Source organism: Panulirus ornatus, chromosome 15, assembly GCF_036320965.1.
Source record: "Panulirus ornatus isolate Po-2019 chromosome 15, ASM3632096v1, whole genome shotgun sequence".
Lineage (NCBI taxonomy): Eukaryota > Metazoa > Arthropoda > Malacostraca > Decapoda > Palinuridae > Panulirus > Panulirus ornatus.
In genome coordinates, this window is record NC_092238.1 from 36,987,031 (window position 1) to 37,003,875 (window position 16,845).

Consider the following 16,845-nt stretch of genomic DNA (forward strand, 5'->3'; position numbering starts at 1 on the left):
CGCTACCTCGCTAACGCGGGAGACAGAGACAAAGCAAAATAAATAAATAAATAAATAAATATATATTTATATATTTACATATCAGACATCCCTCCAGTTGCACCTCTCAGCACATTAACATCCAAAAGTCTCTCTTTCGCACGCCTGTCAATTAACACGTAATCCAATAACGCTCTCTGGCCATCTCTCCTACTTACATAAGTATACTTATGTATATCTCGCTTTTTAAACCAGGTATTCCCAATCATCAGTCCTTTTTCAGCACATAAATCTACAAGCGCTTCACCATTTCCATTTACAACACTGAACACCCCATGTATACCAATTATTCCCTCAACTGCCACATTACTCACCTTTGCATTCAAATCACCCATCACTATAACCCGGTCTCGTGCATCAAAACCACTAACACACTCATTCAGCTGCTCCCAAAACACTTGCCTCTCATGATCTTTCTTCTCATGCCCAGGTGCATATGCACCAATAATCACCCACCTCTCTCCATCAACTTTCAGTTTTACCCATATTAATCGAGAATTTACTTTCTTACATTCTACATTCTATCACATACTCCCACAACTCCTGTTTCAGGAGTATTGCTACTCCTTCCCTTGCTCTTGTCCTCTCACTAACCCCTGACTTTACTCCCCAGACATTCCCAAACCACTCTTCCCCTTTACCCTTGAGCTTCGTTTCACTCAGAGCCAAAACATCCAGGTTCCTTTCCTCAAACATACTACCTATCTCTCCTTTTTCATTATCTTGTGGAGGCTAAGGTGAAGATTTGTATGGGTTTTCAGAAAAGAAGAGTGAATGTTGGGGTGAAGAGGGTGGTGAGAGTAAGTGAGCTTGGGAAGGAGACCTGTGTGAGGAAGTACCAGGAGAGACTGAGTACAGAATGGAAAAAGGTGAGAACAATGGAAGTAAGGGGAGTGGGGGAGGAATGGGATGTATTTAGGGAATCAGTGATGGATTGTGCAAAAGATGCTTGTGGCATGAGAAGAGTGGGAGGTGGGTTGATTAGAAAGGGTAGTGAGTGGTGGGATGAAGAAGTAAGAGTATTAGTGAAAGAGAAGAGAGAGGCATTTGGACGATTTTTGCTCGGAAAAAATGCAATTGAGTGGGAGATGTATAAAAGAAAGAGACAGGAGGTCAAGAGAAAGGTGCAAGAGGTGAAAAAAAGGGCAAATGAGAGTTGGGGTGAGAGAGTATCATTAAATTTTAGGGAGAATAAAAAGATGTTCTGGAAGGAGGTAAATAAAGTGCATAAGACAAGGGAGCAAATGGGAACTTCAGTGAAGGGCGCAAATGGGGAGGTGATAACAAGTAGTGGTGATGTGAGAAGGAGATGGAGTGAGTATTTTGAAGGTTTGTTGAATGTGTTTGATGATAGAGTGGCAGATATAGGGTGTTTTGGTCAAGGTGGTGTGCAAAGTGAGAGGGTTAGGGAAAATGATTTGGTAAACAGAGAAGAGGTAGTGAAAGCTTTGCGGAAGATGAAAGCCGGCAAGGCAGCAGGTTTGGATGGTATTGCAGTGGAATTTATCAAAAAAGGGGGTGACTGTATTGTTGACTGGTTGGTAAGGTTATTTAATGTATGTATGACTCATGGTGAGGTGCCTGAGGATTGGCGGAATGCGTGCATAGTGCCATTGTACAAAGGCAAAGGGGATAAGAGTGAGTGCTCAAATTACAGAGGTATAAGTTTGTTCAGTATTCCTGGTAAATTATATGGGAGGGTATTGATTGAGAGGGTGAAGGCATGTACAGAGCATCAGATTGGGGAAGAGCAGTGTGGTTTCAGAAGTGGTAGAGGATGTGTGGATCAGGTGTTTGCTCTGAAGAATGTATGTGAGAAATACTTAGAAAAGCAAATGGATTTGTATGTAGCATTTATGGATCTGGAGAAGGCATATGATTGAGTTCATAGAGATGCTCTGTGGAAGGTATTAAGAATATATGGCGTGGGAGGAAAGTTGTTAAAAGCAGTGAAAAGTTTTTATCGAGGATGTAAGGCATGTGTACGTGTAGGAAGAGAGGAAAGTGATTGGTTCTCAGTGAATGTAGGTTTGCGGCAGGAGTGTGTGATGTCTCCATGGTTGTTTAACTTGTTTATAGATGGGGTTGTTAGGGAGGTAAATGCAAGAGTTTTGGAAAGAGGGGCAAGTATGAAGTCTGTTGGGGATGAGAGAGCTTGGGAAGTGAGTCAGTTGTTGTTCGCTGATGATACAGCGCTGGTGGCTGATTCATGTGAGAAACTGCAGAAGTTGGTGACTGAGTTTGGTAAAGTGTGTGGAAGAAGAAAGTTAAGAGTAAATGTGAATAAGAGCAAGGTTATTAGGTACAGTAGGGTTGAGGGTCAAGTCAATTGGGAGGTGAGTTTGAATGGAGAAAAACTGGAGGAAGTGAAGTGTTTTAGATATCTGGGAGTGGATCTGGCAGCGGATGGAACCATGGAAGTGGAAGTGGATCATAGGGTGGGGGAGGGGGCGAAAATTCTGGGGGCCTTGAAGAATGTGTGGAAGTCGAGAACATTATCTCGGAAAGCAAAAATGAGTATGTTTGAAGGAATAGTGGTTCCAACAATGTTGTATGGTTGCGAGGCGTGGGCTATGGATAGAGTTGTGCGCAGGAGGTTGGATGGGCTGGAAATGAGATGTTTGAGGACAATGTGTGGTGTGAGGTGGTTTGATCGAGTGAGTAACGTAAGGGTAAGAGTGATGTGTGGAAATAAAAAGAGCGTGGTTGAGAGAGCAGAAGAGGGTGTTTTGAAGTGGTTTGGGCACATGGAGAGAATGAGTGAGGAAAGATTGACCAAGAGGATATATGTGTCGGAGGTGGAGGGAACGAGGAGAAGAGGGAGACCAAATTGGAGGTGGAAAGATGGAGTGAAAAAGATTTTGTGTGATCGGGGCCTGAACATGCAGGAGGGTGAAAGGAGGGCAAGGAATAGAGTGAATTGGAGCGATGTGGTATACCGGGGTTGACGTGCTGTCAGTGGATTGAATCAGGGCATGTGAAGCGTCTGGGGTAAACCATGGAAAGCTGTGTAGGTATGTATATTTGCGTGTGTGGACGTATGTATATACAGGTGTATGGGGGGGGTGGGCCATTTCTTTCGTCTGTTTCCTTGCGCTACCTCCCAAACGCGGGAGACAGCGACAAAGTATAATAAAAAAAAATATATATATATATTTCTTTTTCTTTCTTTCAAACTATTCGCCATTTCCCGCATTAGCGAGGTAGCGTTAAGAACAGAGGACTGGGCCTTTGAGGGAATACCCTCACCTGGCACAATTCTCTGTTCCTTCTTTTGGAAAAAAAAAAAAAAAAAAAAAAAAAAAAAAAAAAAAAAAAACCAAGAGGGGAGGATTTCCAGCCCCCCGCTCCCTCCCCTTTTAGTCGCCTTCTACGACACGCAGGGAATACGTGGGAAGTATTCTTAATCCCCTATCCCCAGGGGGATATATATATATATATATATATATATATATATATATATATATATATATATATATATATATATATATATATATATATATTATCCCTGGGGATAGGGGAGAAAGAATACTTCCCACGTATTCCCTGCGTGTCGTAGAAGGCGACTAAAAGGGGAGGGAGCGGGTGGCTGGAAATCCTCCCCCCTCGTTTTTTTTTTTAATTTTCCAAAAGAAGGAACAGAGAAGGGGGCCAGGTAAGGATTTTCCCTCTAAGACCCAGTCCTCTGTTCTTAACGCTACCTCGCAAATGCGGGAAATGGCGAATCGTATGAAAAAAAAAAATATTTATATATATTTATTTATTTTCTTTATGGATGGGGTTGTTAGGGAGGTGAATGCAAGAGTTTTGGAAAGAGGGGCAAGTATGAAGTCTGTTGGGATGAAAGAGCTTGGGAAGTGGGTCATTTGTTGTTCGCTGATGATACAGCGCTGGTGGCTGATTCATGTGAGAAACTGCAGAGGCTGGTGACTGAGTTTGGTAAAGTGTGTGAAGAAGAAAATTAAGAGTAAATGTGAATAAGAGCAAGGTTATTAGGTACAGTAGGGTTGAGGGTCAAGTCAATTGGGAGGTAAGTTTGAATGGAGAAAAACTGGAGGAAGTAAAGTGTTTTAGATATCTGGGAGTGGATCTGGCAGTGGATGGAACCATGGAAGCGGAAGTGAATCATAGGGTGGGAGAGGGGGCGAAAATCCTGGGAGTCTTGAAGAATGTGTGGAAGTCAAGAACATTATCTCCGAAAGCAAAAATGGGTATGTTTGAAGGAATAGTGGTTCCAACAATGCTGTATGGTTGCGAGGCATGGGCTATGGATAGAGTTGTGCACAGGAGGGTGGATGTGCAGGAAATGAGATGTTTGAGGACAATATGTTGTGTGAGGTGGTTTAATCAAATAAGTAATGTAAGGGTAAGAGAGATGTGTGGAAATAAAAAGTGCGTGGTTTAGAGAGCAGAAGAGGGTTTTGAAATGGTTTGGGCACATAGAGAGAATGGGTGAGGAAAGATTGACCAAGAGGATATATGTGTCGGAGATGGAGGGAACGAGGAGAAGTGGGAGACCAAATTGGAGGTGGAAGGTTGGAGTGAAAAAGATTTTGAGTGATCGGGGCCTGAACATGCAGGAGGGTGAAAGGCAGGCAAGGAATAGAGTGAATTGGATCGATGTGGTATACCAGGGTTGACACGCTGTCAATGGATTGAATCAGGGCATGTGAAGCGTCTGGGGTAAACCATGGAAAGTTCTGTGGGGCCTGGATGTGGAAAGGGAGCTGTGGTTTCGGTGTATTATTGCATGACACCTAGAGACTGAGTTTGAACGAATGGGGCCTTTGTTGTCTTTCCCTAGCGCTACCTCGCACACATGAGGGGAGAGGTGGATGTTATTCCATGTGTGGCGAGGTGGCGATGGGAATGAATAGAGGCAGACAGTGTGAATTGTGTGCATGTGTATATATGTATGTGTCTGTGTGTGTATATATATGTGTACATTGAGATGTATGGGTATGTATATTTGCATGTGTGGATGTGTATGTATATACATGTGTATGGGGGTGGGTTGGGCCATTTCTTTTGTCTGTTTTCTTGCGCTACCTCGCAAACGCGGGAGACAGCGACAAAGCAAAATAAAATAAAGATATATAAATAAAAATATTTATATATTTATTCTATTTTACTTTGTCGCTGTCTCCCACGTTAGCGCAAGGAAACAGACAAAAGGATGGCCAAGCCCACCCACATACACGTATATACATACACGTCCACAGACACAAATATATATACCTATACATCTCAACGTATACATGTATATACACACACAGACATATACATATATACACATGTACATAATTCATACTGTCTGCCTTTATTCATTCCCGTCCCCACCCCGCCACACATGAAATAGCAACCCTCTCCTCCCGCAAGTGCACAAGGTAGAGCTAGGAAAAGACAACAAAGACCAAATTCGTTCACACTCAGTCTCTAGTTGTCATGTAATAATGCACCGAAACCACAGCTCCCTTCCCACATCCATGCCCCACACAACTTTCCATGGTTTACCCCAGACGCTTCACATGCCCTGGTTCAATCCATTGACAGCAAGTCAACCCCGGTATACCACATCGTTCCAATTCACTCTATTCCTTGCACGCCTTTCACCCTCCTGCATGTTCAGGCCCCGATCACTCAAAATTTCTTTCACTCCATCTTTCCCTCCACCTCTGACATATATATCCTCTTGGTGAATCTTTCCTCACTTATTCTCTCCATGTGACCAAATCATTTCAAAACACAGTCTTTTGGTCTCTCAACCACACTCTTTTTATTACCACACATCTCTCTTACCTTATTATTACTTACTCGATCAAACCACCTCACACCACATACTGTCCTCAAACATCTTATTTCCTGCACATCCACCCTCCTTTGCACAACTCTATCTATAGCCCACGCCTCACAACCATATAACATTGTTGGAACCACTATTCCTTTAAACATAAAAATTTTTTGCTTTCCAAGATAATGTTTTTGACTTCCACACATTCTTCAACACTCACAGAACTTTCGCCCCCTCCCCCATCCTATGATTCACTTCCGCTTCCATGGTTCCATCCGCTGCCAAATCCACTCCCAGATATCTAAAACACTTCACTTCCTCCAGTTTTTCTCCATTCAAACTTACCTCCCAACTGACTTGTCCCTCAACCCTACTGCACCTAATAACCTTGCTCTTATTCACATTTACTCTCAGGTTTCTTCTTTCACACACTTTACCAACCTCAGTCACTAGCTTCTGCAGTTTCTCACACAAATGAGCCATCAGCGCTGTATCATCAGCAAACAACAACTGACTCGCTTCCCAACCTCTCTCATCCCCGACAGACTTCATACTTGCCCCTCTTTCCAAAACTCTTGCATTCACCTCCCTAACAACCCCATCCATAAACAAATTAAACAACCATGCAGACATCACACACCCCTGCCACAAACCAACATTCACTGAGAATCAATCACTTTCCTCTCTTCCTACACGTACACATGCCTTACATCCTCAATTAAACTTTCCACTTCTTCTAACAACTTACCTCCCACACCATATATTCTTAATACCTTCCACAGAGCATCTCTATCAACTCAATCATATGCCTTCTCCAGATCCATAAATGTTACATACAAATCCATTTGCTTTTCTAAGTATTTCTCACATACATCCTTCAAAGCAAACACCTGATCCACACATCCTCTACCACTTCTGAAACCACACTGCTCTTCCCCAATCTGATGCTCTGTACATGCCTTCACCTTCTCAATCAATACCCTCCCATATAGTTTCCCAGGAATACTCAACAAAGTTATACCTCTGTAATTTGAGCACCCACTTTTATCTGCTTTGCCTTTGTACAATGGCACTATGCAAGCATTCCGCCAATCCTCAGGCACCTCACCATGAGTCATACATATAATAAATAACCTTATCAACCAATCAACAATACAGTCATCCCCTTTTTTAATAAATTCCACTGCAATACCATCCAATCCCGCTGCCTTGCCGGCTTTCATCTTCCGCAAAGCTTTTACTACCTCTTCTCTGTTTACCAAATCATTCTCCCTAACCCTCTCACTTTGCACACAACCTCGACCAAAACACCCAATATCTGCCACTCTATCATCAAACACATTCAACAAACCTTCAAAATACTCACTCCATCTCCTTCTCACATTACTACTACATGTTATCACCTCCCCATTTGCCCCCTTCACTGAAGTTCCCATTTGTTCCCTTGTCTTACGCACTTTATTTACCTCCTTCCAAAACATCTTTTTATTCTCCCTAAAATTTAATGATACTCTCTCACCCCAACTCTCATTTACCCTCTTCTTCACCTCTTGCACCTTTCTCTTGACCTCCTGCCTCTTTCTTTTATACATCTCCCACTCATTTGCATTATTTCCCTGCAAAAATCATCCTAATGCCTCTCTCTTCTCTTTCACTAATAATCTTACTTCTTCATCCCACCACTCACTACCCTTTCTAATCTGCTCACCTCCCACGCTTCTCATGCCACAAGCATCTTTTGCGCAAGCCATCACTGCTTCCCTAAATACATCCCATTCTTCCCCCACTCCCATTACCTCCTATGTTCTCACCTTTTTCCATTCTGTACTCAGTGTCTCCTGGTACTTCCTCACACAAGTCTCCTTCCCAAACTCACTTACTCTCACCACTCTCTTCACCCCAACATTCCCTCTTCTTTCCTGAAAACCTTTTCAAATCTTCACCTTTGCCTCCACAAGACAATGATCAGACATCCCTCCAGTTGCACCTCTCAGCACATTAACATCCAAAAGTCTCTCTTTCGTGCGTCTATCAATTAACACGTAATCCAATAACGCTCTCTGGCCCTCTCTCCTACTTACATACGTATACCTATGTATATCTCGCTTTTTAAACCAAGTATTCCAAATCACCAGTCCTTTTTCAGAACATAAATCTACAAGCTCTTCACCATTTCCATTTACAACACTGAACACCCCATGTACACCAATTATTCCCTCAACTGCCACATTACTAACCTTTGCATTCAAATCACCCATCACTATAACCTGGTCTCGTACATCAAAACTACTAACACACTCACTCAGCTGCTCCGAAAACACTTGCCTCTCATGATCTTTCTTCTCATGCCCAGGTGCATATGCACCAATAATCACCCATCTCTCTCCATTCACTTTCAGTTTTACCCATATCAATCTAGAGTTTACTTTCTTGCACTCTATCACATACTCCCACCACTCCTGATTCAGGAGTAGTGCTACTCCTTCCCTTGCTCTTGTCCTCTCACTAACCCCTGATTTTACTCCCAAGACATTCCCAAACCACTCTTCCCCTTTACCCTTGAGCTTCGTTTCACTCAGAGCCAAAACATCCAGGTTCCTTTCCTCAAACATACCTATCTTTCCTTTTTTCTCATCTTGGTTACATCCACACACATTTAGACATCCCAATCTGAACCTTCAAGGATGAGCAGTAAACCCTCAATTTAACGTACTAATGGGGGAAGGGGTGTTCGTTAATGCCAAAAGTCAGTTAAATCGTATGTAACCCATTTCTGTTTCACATTTAAGTTGAAATTGGAGATGGAATGATGGAGTGAACAAGATTTTGAGCAACAGACTTGAACATACAGGAGGGTGAGAGACATTCATGGAATAGAGTAAATTGGAATGGTGTGGTATACTGGGATCAAAGTGCTGTCAATGGACTTAACCAGGGCATGTGAAATGTCCAGGGTAACCAATGCAAAGGTCTGTGAGGCCTGGATGTAGTAGCGAGCTGTGGTTTCGGTGCATTACACATGACAGCTCGTGTATAAATGTGAGCGGATGTGGCCTTTCTTTTTCTGTTTTCTGGTTCTACTTCAATTATGGAGATCAGGCATGGGGTTGAATAAGAAAATGTACAAGCATCAGAGATGTAGACAGATAGAAAGATAGATATATACAGAGCATAACATAAAATTAAGCTCTAGAGTTGTTCAAAAATATGAAAAAGTATTATTCTAAAATAAAAGTAATGGATGAATGATTAAACTGAAAGAAATATGAGGAGCATTCTAAAGTTTAAATGATTGGGAGACAGATGAAAATGTTCAAAAGATTGGGCATCATGAGTGGGGATCAACCCCCTCTCATGCAAAATTCCATTTGTCACAATAAGCTGAGATATCAGGTAAAAATTAGTTATCCATTCACACTTCCACTCTCAGTCCATTCACATTTTCATTCACAAACATAAAATGCTTCAACCACACATAAACAGCAATCACTTTCTTGGCATTCTTATATAACATATACTATCTAACTATCAATCAGTCGATCTATCTATCTCTGACACCTGTTCCCAACTGAAACTCCTTAAATGAGGTGGCCAATGCAACAGTCTCCATAACTAGTGAGCTACAGTGCCGCTTCTAAGCCTTTAATGATTCACCCTTAACAGGCCACTGGCAGTGGGTAATTCTAATGCAGTGCTTGCAGAGGCTCCTAACTTACGTTCCTACTGACTACTTCTACCTACTTCTGCCTGATGTTACTACCCACTACTTCTACCTAATGCTTCAACCTCATACTCCTGCCTGCATGTTCCTACCTACTATTTCTACCTATTACTCTTAACATTCTGCCAAAAGGCAGGGATAGTGCATAGCCCTCACCGAAAGAAAATCTACAGTTACAAATAATGAGCTGTGTGAGTTATGTGTTTTCAGGTGTTGTGTGAGACAAGGAGAGATTGTATGTATGCCTGTGGGCAGAATACCAGTAGTCCACATGTGGGTGAAGCAAAAAGAAAAGACAGAAGCTACCTAGTGAAGCAAAACGAAAAGACAGAAGCTACCTGGGTCAGAGTAGTGCAACTTGACAACCACTAAAGTGCTGGCCATCACTAACCCTCCGAATACCCAAGCGGGTAATACTGGTAATATACCTCCCTGGTAACGGTTGACTGCCTACCAACTACAATATGCTTGCTTCTAATATTTCATTTATTGCATTAGTCCATCTTTTGTAGGCTACTCTTCTCTTCAAACCTTCAAACACTGTAAAGCAATCCAAGTTTGGTGTCAAAGTACACTAAAAAGCAGGCTAACTGCTAATTTCACTGAGAAAATGGACTTCTGATCAGGTTGATCTTTGATCCTGGCAACTGATCTTAGGTTTAATGAAGGCAAATAGGCTAGGGAATGGGTGGTCACTATGTTTTGGCTTTTGTTTTCAATACCAGGTATGTCTCAAACCTACTCTTAATAAAAAACCTAACTACTTCAAATAATGGGAAACAAATCAATTTTCCTTGAACAGTAAAAAATCTTACTGGTTATTCATGCTTGATTCAAGTTTTTCACGCTGACTGCGGAGTTTTTCCCTGAGATCTTGAAGGCCAGGCTCATCCCCTCTATCACTTCGCTGCTCTCTGCTTCTTCCCTCTCTCCAGTCTTCTTCTGTGCGTGTCCTTTCCCGAGCTTCACGCCAGTCCTGTTCTCCCCCACGCTGTCTGTCTCTGCCATTTCGCCATACTTGCTGGTTCCTTCCATCTCTAAAATCTCTCCTTATTTTGTTCCTGGGATCCCGCCAATCACCCCTTATACCTTGATCTCGCTGAAATTGATCTCCACGTTTACCATTTTCATTATCTTTCCCTTCATTCTCTTCCATTTCACGGTGGCGTTGTTCCCGTCTGCGCCTCCTTTCCTCAATCTCTTGTTCACGCTCTTGCTGGCGCAACTGCCTCTCTTGTTCTCTTCTCATCTTTTCCTCATTCCATTTCTGATAATGAAAGATACTTCGATAAATAAATTTCAATCCTACCCTGATTCAAATGTCAAAAAAGTATGTTGTGATCAACTGTATGAGATTAGTCTTTAGTGTGTCATGATAAAGGGATACTGCAACAATAATATACCTGGGGCTTTGGATACTGTCTGTCATTTTGTAATATGTATAGAAGTCAGTGCTAGTTAATATCCTTCATATGATACAATTCTTATTAAGAATGAAGTAACTTTTAAAAATACGAATGTTTCATACAAGATGTCAGTTTAACTATTCTATGTCAGATTCTCACATAATTAATCATGGAAAAGCTTTCTTCTTTTTAACTTTAAATCTATCACTTCACACCTCATCATTTCTATGTCCAGATATAAAGACATGCAAAATGCTCTCAAAATTCATATAACCTCTCTAATAAATGTATGCCTTCTCCATTACATAACACACAACAACTTTCAATCTATCTATCTCAAATACATTGCCAGTCCTTAAATACACAACTTTCACAGCACTGATCTCAAACTCACCCTCAGTCTGATTGCCTATTTCAAAGGTAGAAAGATATATATCTACTGAATACACCATATTTGTTATCTATTGTTTTATTGTGTAATTTTTCCAATTTTCTTATTATCCTTCCTTCCTGGGGACAATGTAATACCATATCTAGTATGTTAGATATATATACATACAGACAAATCCATATACTTCAAACACACTAGGCACATCTCATTCAAGGAAATTCCTGCTCCTACATAAATAAAAGCACACTCTTGGTCTTTCAGTAGCAGTTATGGATGTATATGGGAAAGATGAAATGTAGCAAGCGAAAAGTACAGGTTGGTATTGCAGTCAAATTTCTTGAGAAAGAGTGTGACTTATGTTACTGATTGGTTAATCAAGATTTTCAATTTATGTCTGGATCATGCCACTGTATAAAGGTAAGAGGGAGACAAAAGTGTGTTCAAATTACAAAGGTATAAGTATCTTGAGTAAAACTGGTAAGTTGTATGGGAAAGTGGTGGCTTCGAGGGTGGTGGCATGCGCAATGCAACAGAATGGGGAAGAACAATGTGATTTCTGGAGTGTTAAAGGATGTGTAGACAAGTGTTTGCTTCAAGGAATGTGTGTGTGTGTGTGTGTGTGTGTGTGTGTGTGTGTGTGTGTGTGTGTGTGTGTGTGTGTGTGTGAAATACTAATGAGAAAGAGGATTTGTTTGTGGCATTTATGGTTCAGAAGAAAGTGCATAAGGTTGATAGTGATGCTTTGTGGAAGGTGCTATGATATATATGGTGTGGGAAGAAAGCTAACAGAAGCAGTAGTTTTTATCAAGAATGTACGGCATGTATGTAAGAAAGGAGGAGGAGGGTAAGTGGTTCCAGATGAAGGTAGGTCTGTTTATGGATGTGCTGAAGAGGGAGAAGAATGCATAGGTCTTTGAGAGAGGACCAGATATGCAGTCTGCTGGAGATGATACGAGAGCATGGGAGGTTGTCATGTGTTTGGTGGAGATATGGCATTGGTGGCAGATTTGAGTGAGAAACCAAAGAATCTGCTATCTGAGTCTGGAAGAGTATATGAAAGATATTCAGGGTAAATGTGAATAAAAGGCATGGTTATTATGTTCTGCAGTGAGGAGATACATGCTTTTTGGAATGAGTGTGAATAGAGAGAACTTGGAAGAAGGGGAATACTTAAGATATCTGGGAATGGATAAGGATAGAGTAACAAGAGGACATAGCCAAAAATTAGGTAAAAAGCTAATCAAAAGGGATAATAAAAATAAAACTGGTTTAGTACTAGGATGGTGTTTAGTTGGAATAAACTAACCAAAGAGGCAGTCACTGCAGAAAGGCTTAAGAGGCTACTTGACGGCATAGAAAGTTCAGGAGGCAGGACCCTGTGAGTGTAGAAATCTCTCCTCAAACTATACAAGTAGTTTATCAAAACAAATAGTTAATAACACTTCCCTGCATCTAAACAAAACTGTCTTATGCTGTACCCAATTGCTGTGCTGAACCATGAGATGCACCCAAACATTCTTCACCCTCACACAAATATGCGATGCTTCCCTAAATACCTTTCATTCCTCAGATAATAACCTAACAATGAGATTCGCTGACAATTTTTTTTATCCTTGATCACCATTTCCAGCACCAGGAACCAACAAATAAAGGTTGCATTTGATCACATCTGTTCTCTAGCTGTCATATGTAATGTACCAAATCTATAGCTCCCTATCCACAACAATGCCCCATAGGCCTTTCCATGGTTTCCCCTGGCCACTTCACATGTCCCGGTTCAGTCCACAGACATTACATTGGCCCCTGTATACCAGATTATTCTATCCCATGCCCACATTTTATCGCCCTGCAAATTGCGGCCCCCATTACTCAAAACCTTTTTCACTGATTCACTATATCCCATGTCCACATTTCATCCTCCTGCATATTCAGGCCCCATCACTCAAAACCTTTTCCACTTCATCCTTCCATCTCCAATTTGGTCTCCTGCTTCTTATACCCTCCACTTGACACAAACGTCCTCTCTGTTAACCTCTCCTCACTCATTCTCTCCATATGTCTACACCATTTCAGCACACCCTCTTCACCTTTCAAAACCACACTTTTTATTACCTCACCTCTTTCTTACCATTTCATTACTTACCTGATCAAACCATTCCACACCACATAGTTCTCAATCATTTAATTTCCAACATATTCATCCTCCAGTGCATATCCTCATGTTTTGCATCCATATAACATTGTTGGAATTACAATACCTTCAAAACTACCCATTTTGCCCTCCCAGATAATGACCCCTCATTCCACACATTCTTCAACGCTCCCAGAACTTTTGCCCACTCACCCATCCCATGACTCATGTCTGCTTCCATGGTTCCCTCTACCACCATGTCCACTCCCAAATATCTAAAACCCTTAACTTCCTCCAATATCTCTCCATTCAATCTCATACCCAACCTAACTAGTCCGTTTACCTTGCTAAATCTTATAACCTTGCTTTTATTCACATTCACTACCAACTTCCTCTAACTTCCTTCTTTCACCTGTCACATACTCTTCACATATTCAGTCACTCACTCTCTAAGACCCTTGCATTTATCTCTCACCACCCCATCCATAAACCAATCAAATAGTCATGGTAACATCATACACACCTGCCTAAGACCAACCTTCACCTAGAACCATCCACTCTCCTCTATTCCTACTCGTACACATGCCTTTCACATTTGATATAAAATTATCACTGCTTCTAGCAACTTTCCTTGCACATCATACATTCTTAAAACCTTCCATAAGGCATCTCTATCAACCTTATTATATGCTTTCTACAGATCCATATATGCCACATATAAATCCAGAGTACAGAATGGAAAAAGGTGAGAACAATGGAAGTAAGGGGAGTGGGGGAGGAATGGGATGTATTTAGGGAATCAGTGATGGATTGCACAAAAGATGCTTTTGGCATGAGAAGAGTGGGAGGTAGGTTGATTAAAAAGGGTAGTGAGTGGTGGGATGAAGAAGTAAGATTATTAGTGAAAGAGAAGAGAGAGGCATTTGGATGATTTTTGCAGGGAAAAAATGCAATTGAGTGGGAGATGTATAAAAGAAAGAGACAGGAGGTCAAGAGAAAGGTGCAAGAGGTGAAAAAGAGGGCAAATGAGAGTTGGGGTGAGAGAGTATCATTAAATTTTAGGGAGAATAAAAAGATGTTCTGGAAGGAGGTAAATAAAGTGCGTAAGACAAGGGAGCAAATGGGAACTTCAGTGAAGGGCGCAAATGGGGAGGTGATAACAAGTAGTGGTTATGTGAGAAGGAGATGGAGTGAGTATTTTGAAGGTTTGTTGAATGTGTTTGATGATATAGTGGCAGATATAGGGTGTTTTGGTCGAGGTGGTGTGCAAAGTGAGAGGGTTAGGGAAAATGATTTGGTAAACAGAGAAGAGGTAGTTAAAGCTTTGTGGAAGATGAAAGCCGGCAAGGCAGCAGGTTTGGACAGTATTGCAAAGGAATTTATTAAAAAAGGGGGTGACTGAATTGTTGACTGGTTGGTAAGGTTATTTAATGTATGTATGACTCATGGTGAGGTGCCTGAGGATTGGCGGAATGCGTGCATAGTGCCATTGTACAAAGCCACAGGGGATAAGAGTGAGTGCTCAAATTACAGAGGTATAAGTTTGTTGAGTATTCCTGGTAAATTATATGGGAGGGTATTGACTGAGAGGGTGAAGGCATGTACAGAGCATCAGATTGGGGAAGAGCAGTGTGGTTTCAGAAGTGGTAGAGGATGTGTGGATCAGGTGTTTGCTTTGAAAAATGTATGTGAGAAATACTTAGAAAAACAAATGGATTTGTATGTAGCATTTATGGATCTGGAGAAGGCATATGATAGAGTTGATAGAGATGCTCTGTGGAAGGTATTAAGAATATATGGTGTGGGAGGCAAGTTGTTAGAAGCAGTGAAAAGTTTTTATCGAGGATGTAAGGCATGTGTACGTGTAGGAAGAGAGGAAAGTGATTGGTTCTCAGTGAATGTAGGTTTGCGGCAGGGGTGTGTGATGTCTCCATGGTTGTTTAATTTGTTTATGGATGGGGTTGTTAGGGAGGTGAATGCAAGAGTTTTGGAAAGAGGGGCAAGTATGAAGTCTGTTGTGGATGAGAGAGCTTGGGAAGTGAGTCAGTTGTTGTTCACTGATGATACAGCGCTGGTGGCTGATTCATGTGAGAAACTGCAGAAGCTGGTGACTGAGTTTGGTAAAGTGTGTGAGAGAAGAAAGTTAAGAGTAAATGTGAATAAGAGCAAGGTTATTAGGTACAGTAGGGTTGAGGGTCAAGTCAATTGGGAGATAAGTTTGAATGGAGAAAAACTGGAGGAAGTAAAGTGTTTTAGATATCTGGGAGTGGATCTGGCAGTGGATGGAACCATGGAAGCGGAAGTGAATCATAGGGTGGGGGAGGGGGCGAAAATTCTGGGGGCCTTGAAGAATGTGTGGAAGTCGAGAACATTATCTCGGAAAGCAAAAATGGGTAAGTTTGAAGGAATAGTGGTTCCAACAATGTTGTATGGTTGCGAGGCGTGGGCTATGGATAGAGTTGTGCGCAGGAGGGTAGATGTGCTGGAAATGAGATGTTTGAGGACAATGTGTGGTGTGAGGTGGTTTGATCGAGTAAGTAATGTAAGGGTAAGAGAGATGTGTGGAAATAAAAAGAGCGTGGTTCAGAGAGCAGAAGAGGGTGTTTTGAAATGGTTTGGGCACATGGAGAGAATGAGTGAGGAAAGATTGACCAAGAGGATATGTGTGTCGGAGGTGGAGGGAACGAGAAGTGGGAGACCAAATTGGAGGTGGAAAGATGGAGTGAAAAAGATTTTGTGTGATCAGGGCCTGAACATGCAGGAGGGTGAAAGGCTGGCAAGGAATAGAGCGAACTGGATCGATGTGGTATACCGGGGTTGACGTGCTGTCAGTGGATTGAATCAGGGCATGTGAAGCGTCTGGGGTAAACCATGGAAAGTTGTGTGGGGCCTGGATGTGGAAAGGGAGCTGTGGTTTCGGGCATTATTGCGGGACAGCTGGAGACTGAGTGTGAACGAATGGGGCCTTTGTTGTCTTTTCCTAGTGCTACCTCGCACACATGAGGGGGGAGGGGGATGGTATTTCATGTGTGGTGAGGTGGCGATGGGAATGAATAGGGGCAGACAGTGTGAATTGTGTGCATGGGTATATATGTATGTGTCTGTGTGTGTATATATATGTGTACATTGAGATGTATAGGTATGTATATTTGCGTGTGTGGGCGTGTGTGTGTGTGTACATTGTGTATGGGGGTGGGTTGTGCCATTTCTTTCGTCTGTTTCCTTGCGCTACCTCGCAAACGCGGGAGACAGCGACAAACCAAAATAAATAAATAAATAAATAATAAATCCATTTGTTATTGTAAGTATTTCTCACATCTTTTTAAATAGAAATGCCTGATACACACATCTTCTACCATATCTGAA

The 16,845-nt window shown here is 41.7% G+C and overlaps 1 protein-coding gene across 2 annotated transcripts in view; it reads right to left on the reverse strand.

The window, feature by feature from the left end:
• Window positions 1-16,845, reverse strand: part of Moca-cyp (nuclear cyclophilin protein Moca-cyp) — a 212,642-nt gene that overhangs the window by 38,833 nt on the left and 156,964 nt on the right. For both annotated transcript variants that reach the window (XM_071670792.1, XM_071670793.1), the window contains one exon: window positions 10,367-10,818. In XM_071670792.1, the coding sequence (XP_071526893.1) occupies window positions 10,367-10,818 (452 nt within the window). The remainder of the gene's footprint in view (window positions 1-10,366; window positions 10,819-16,845) is intronic.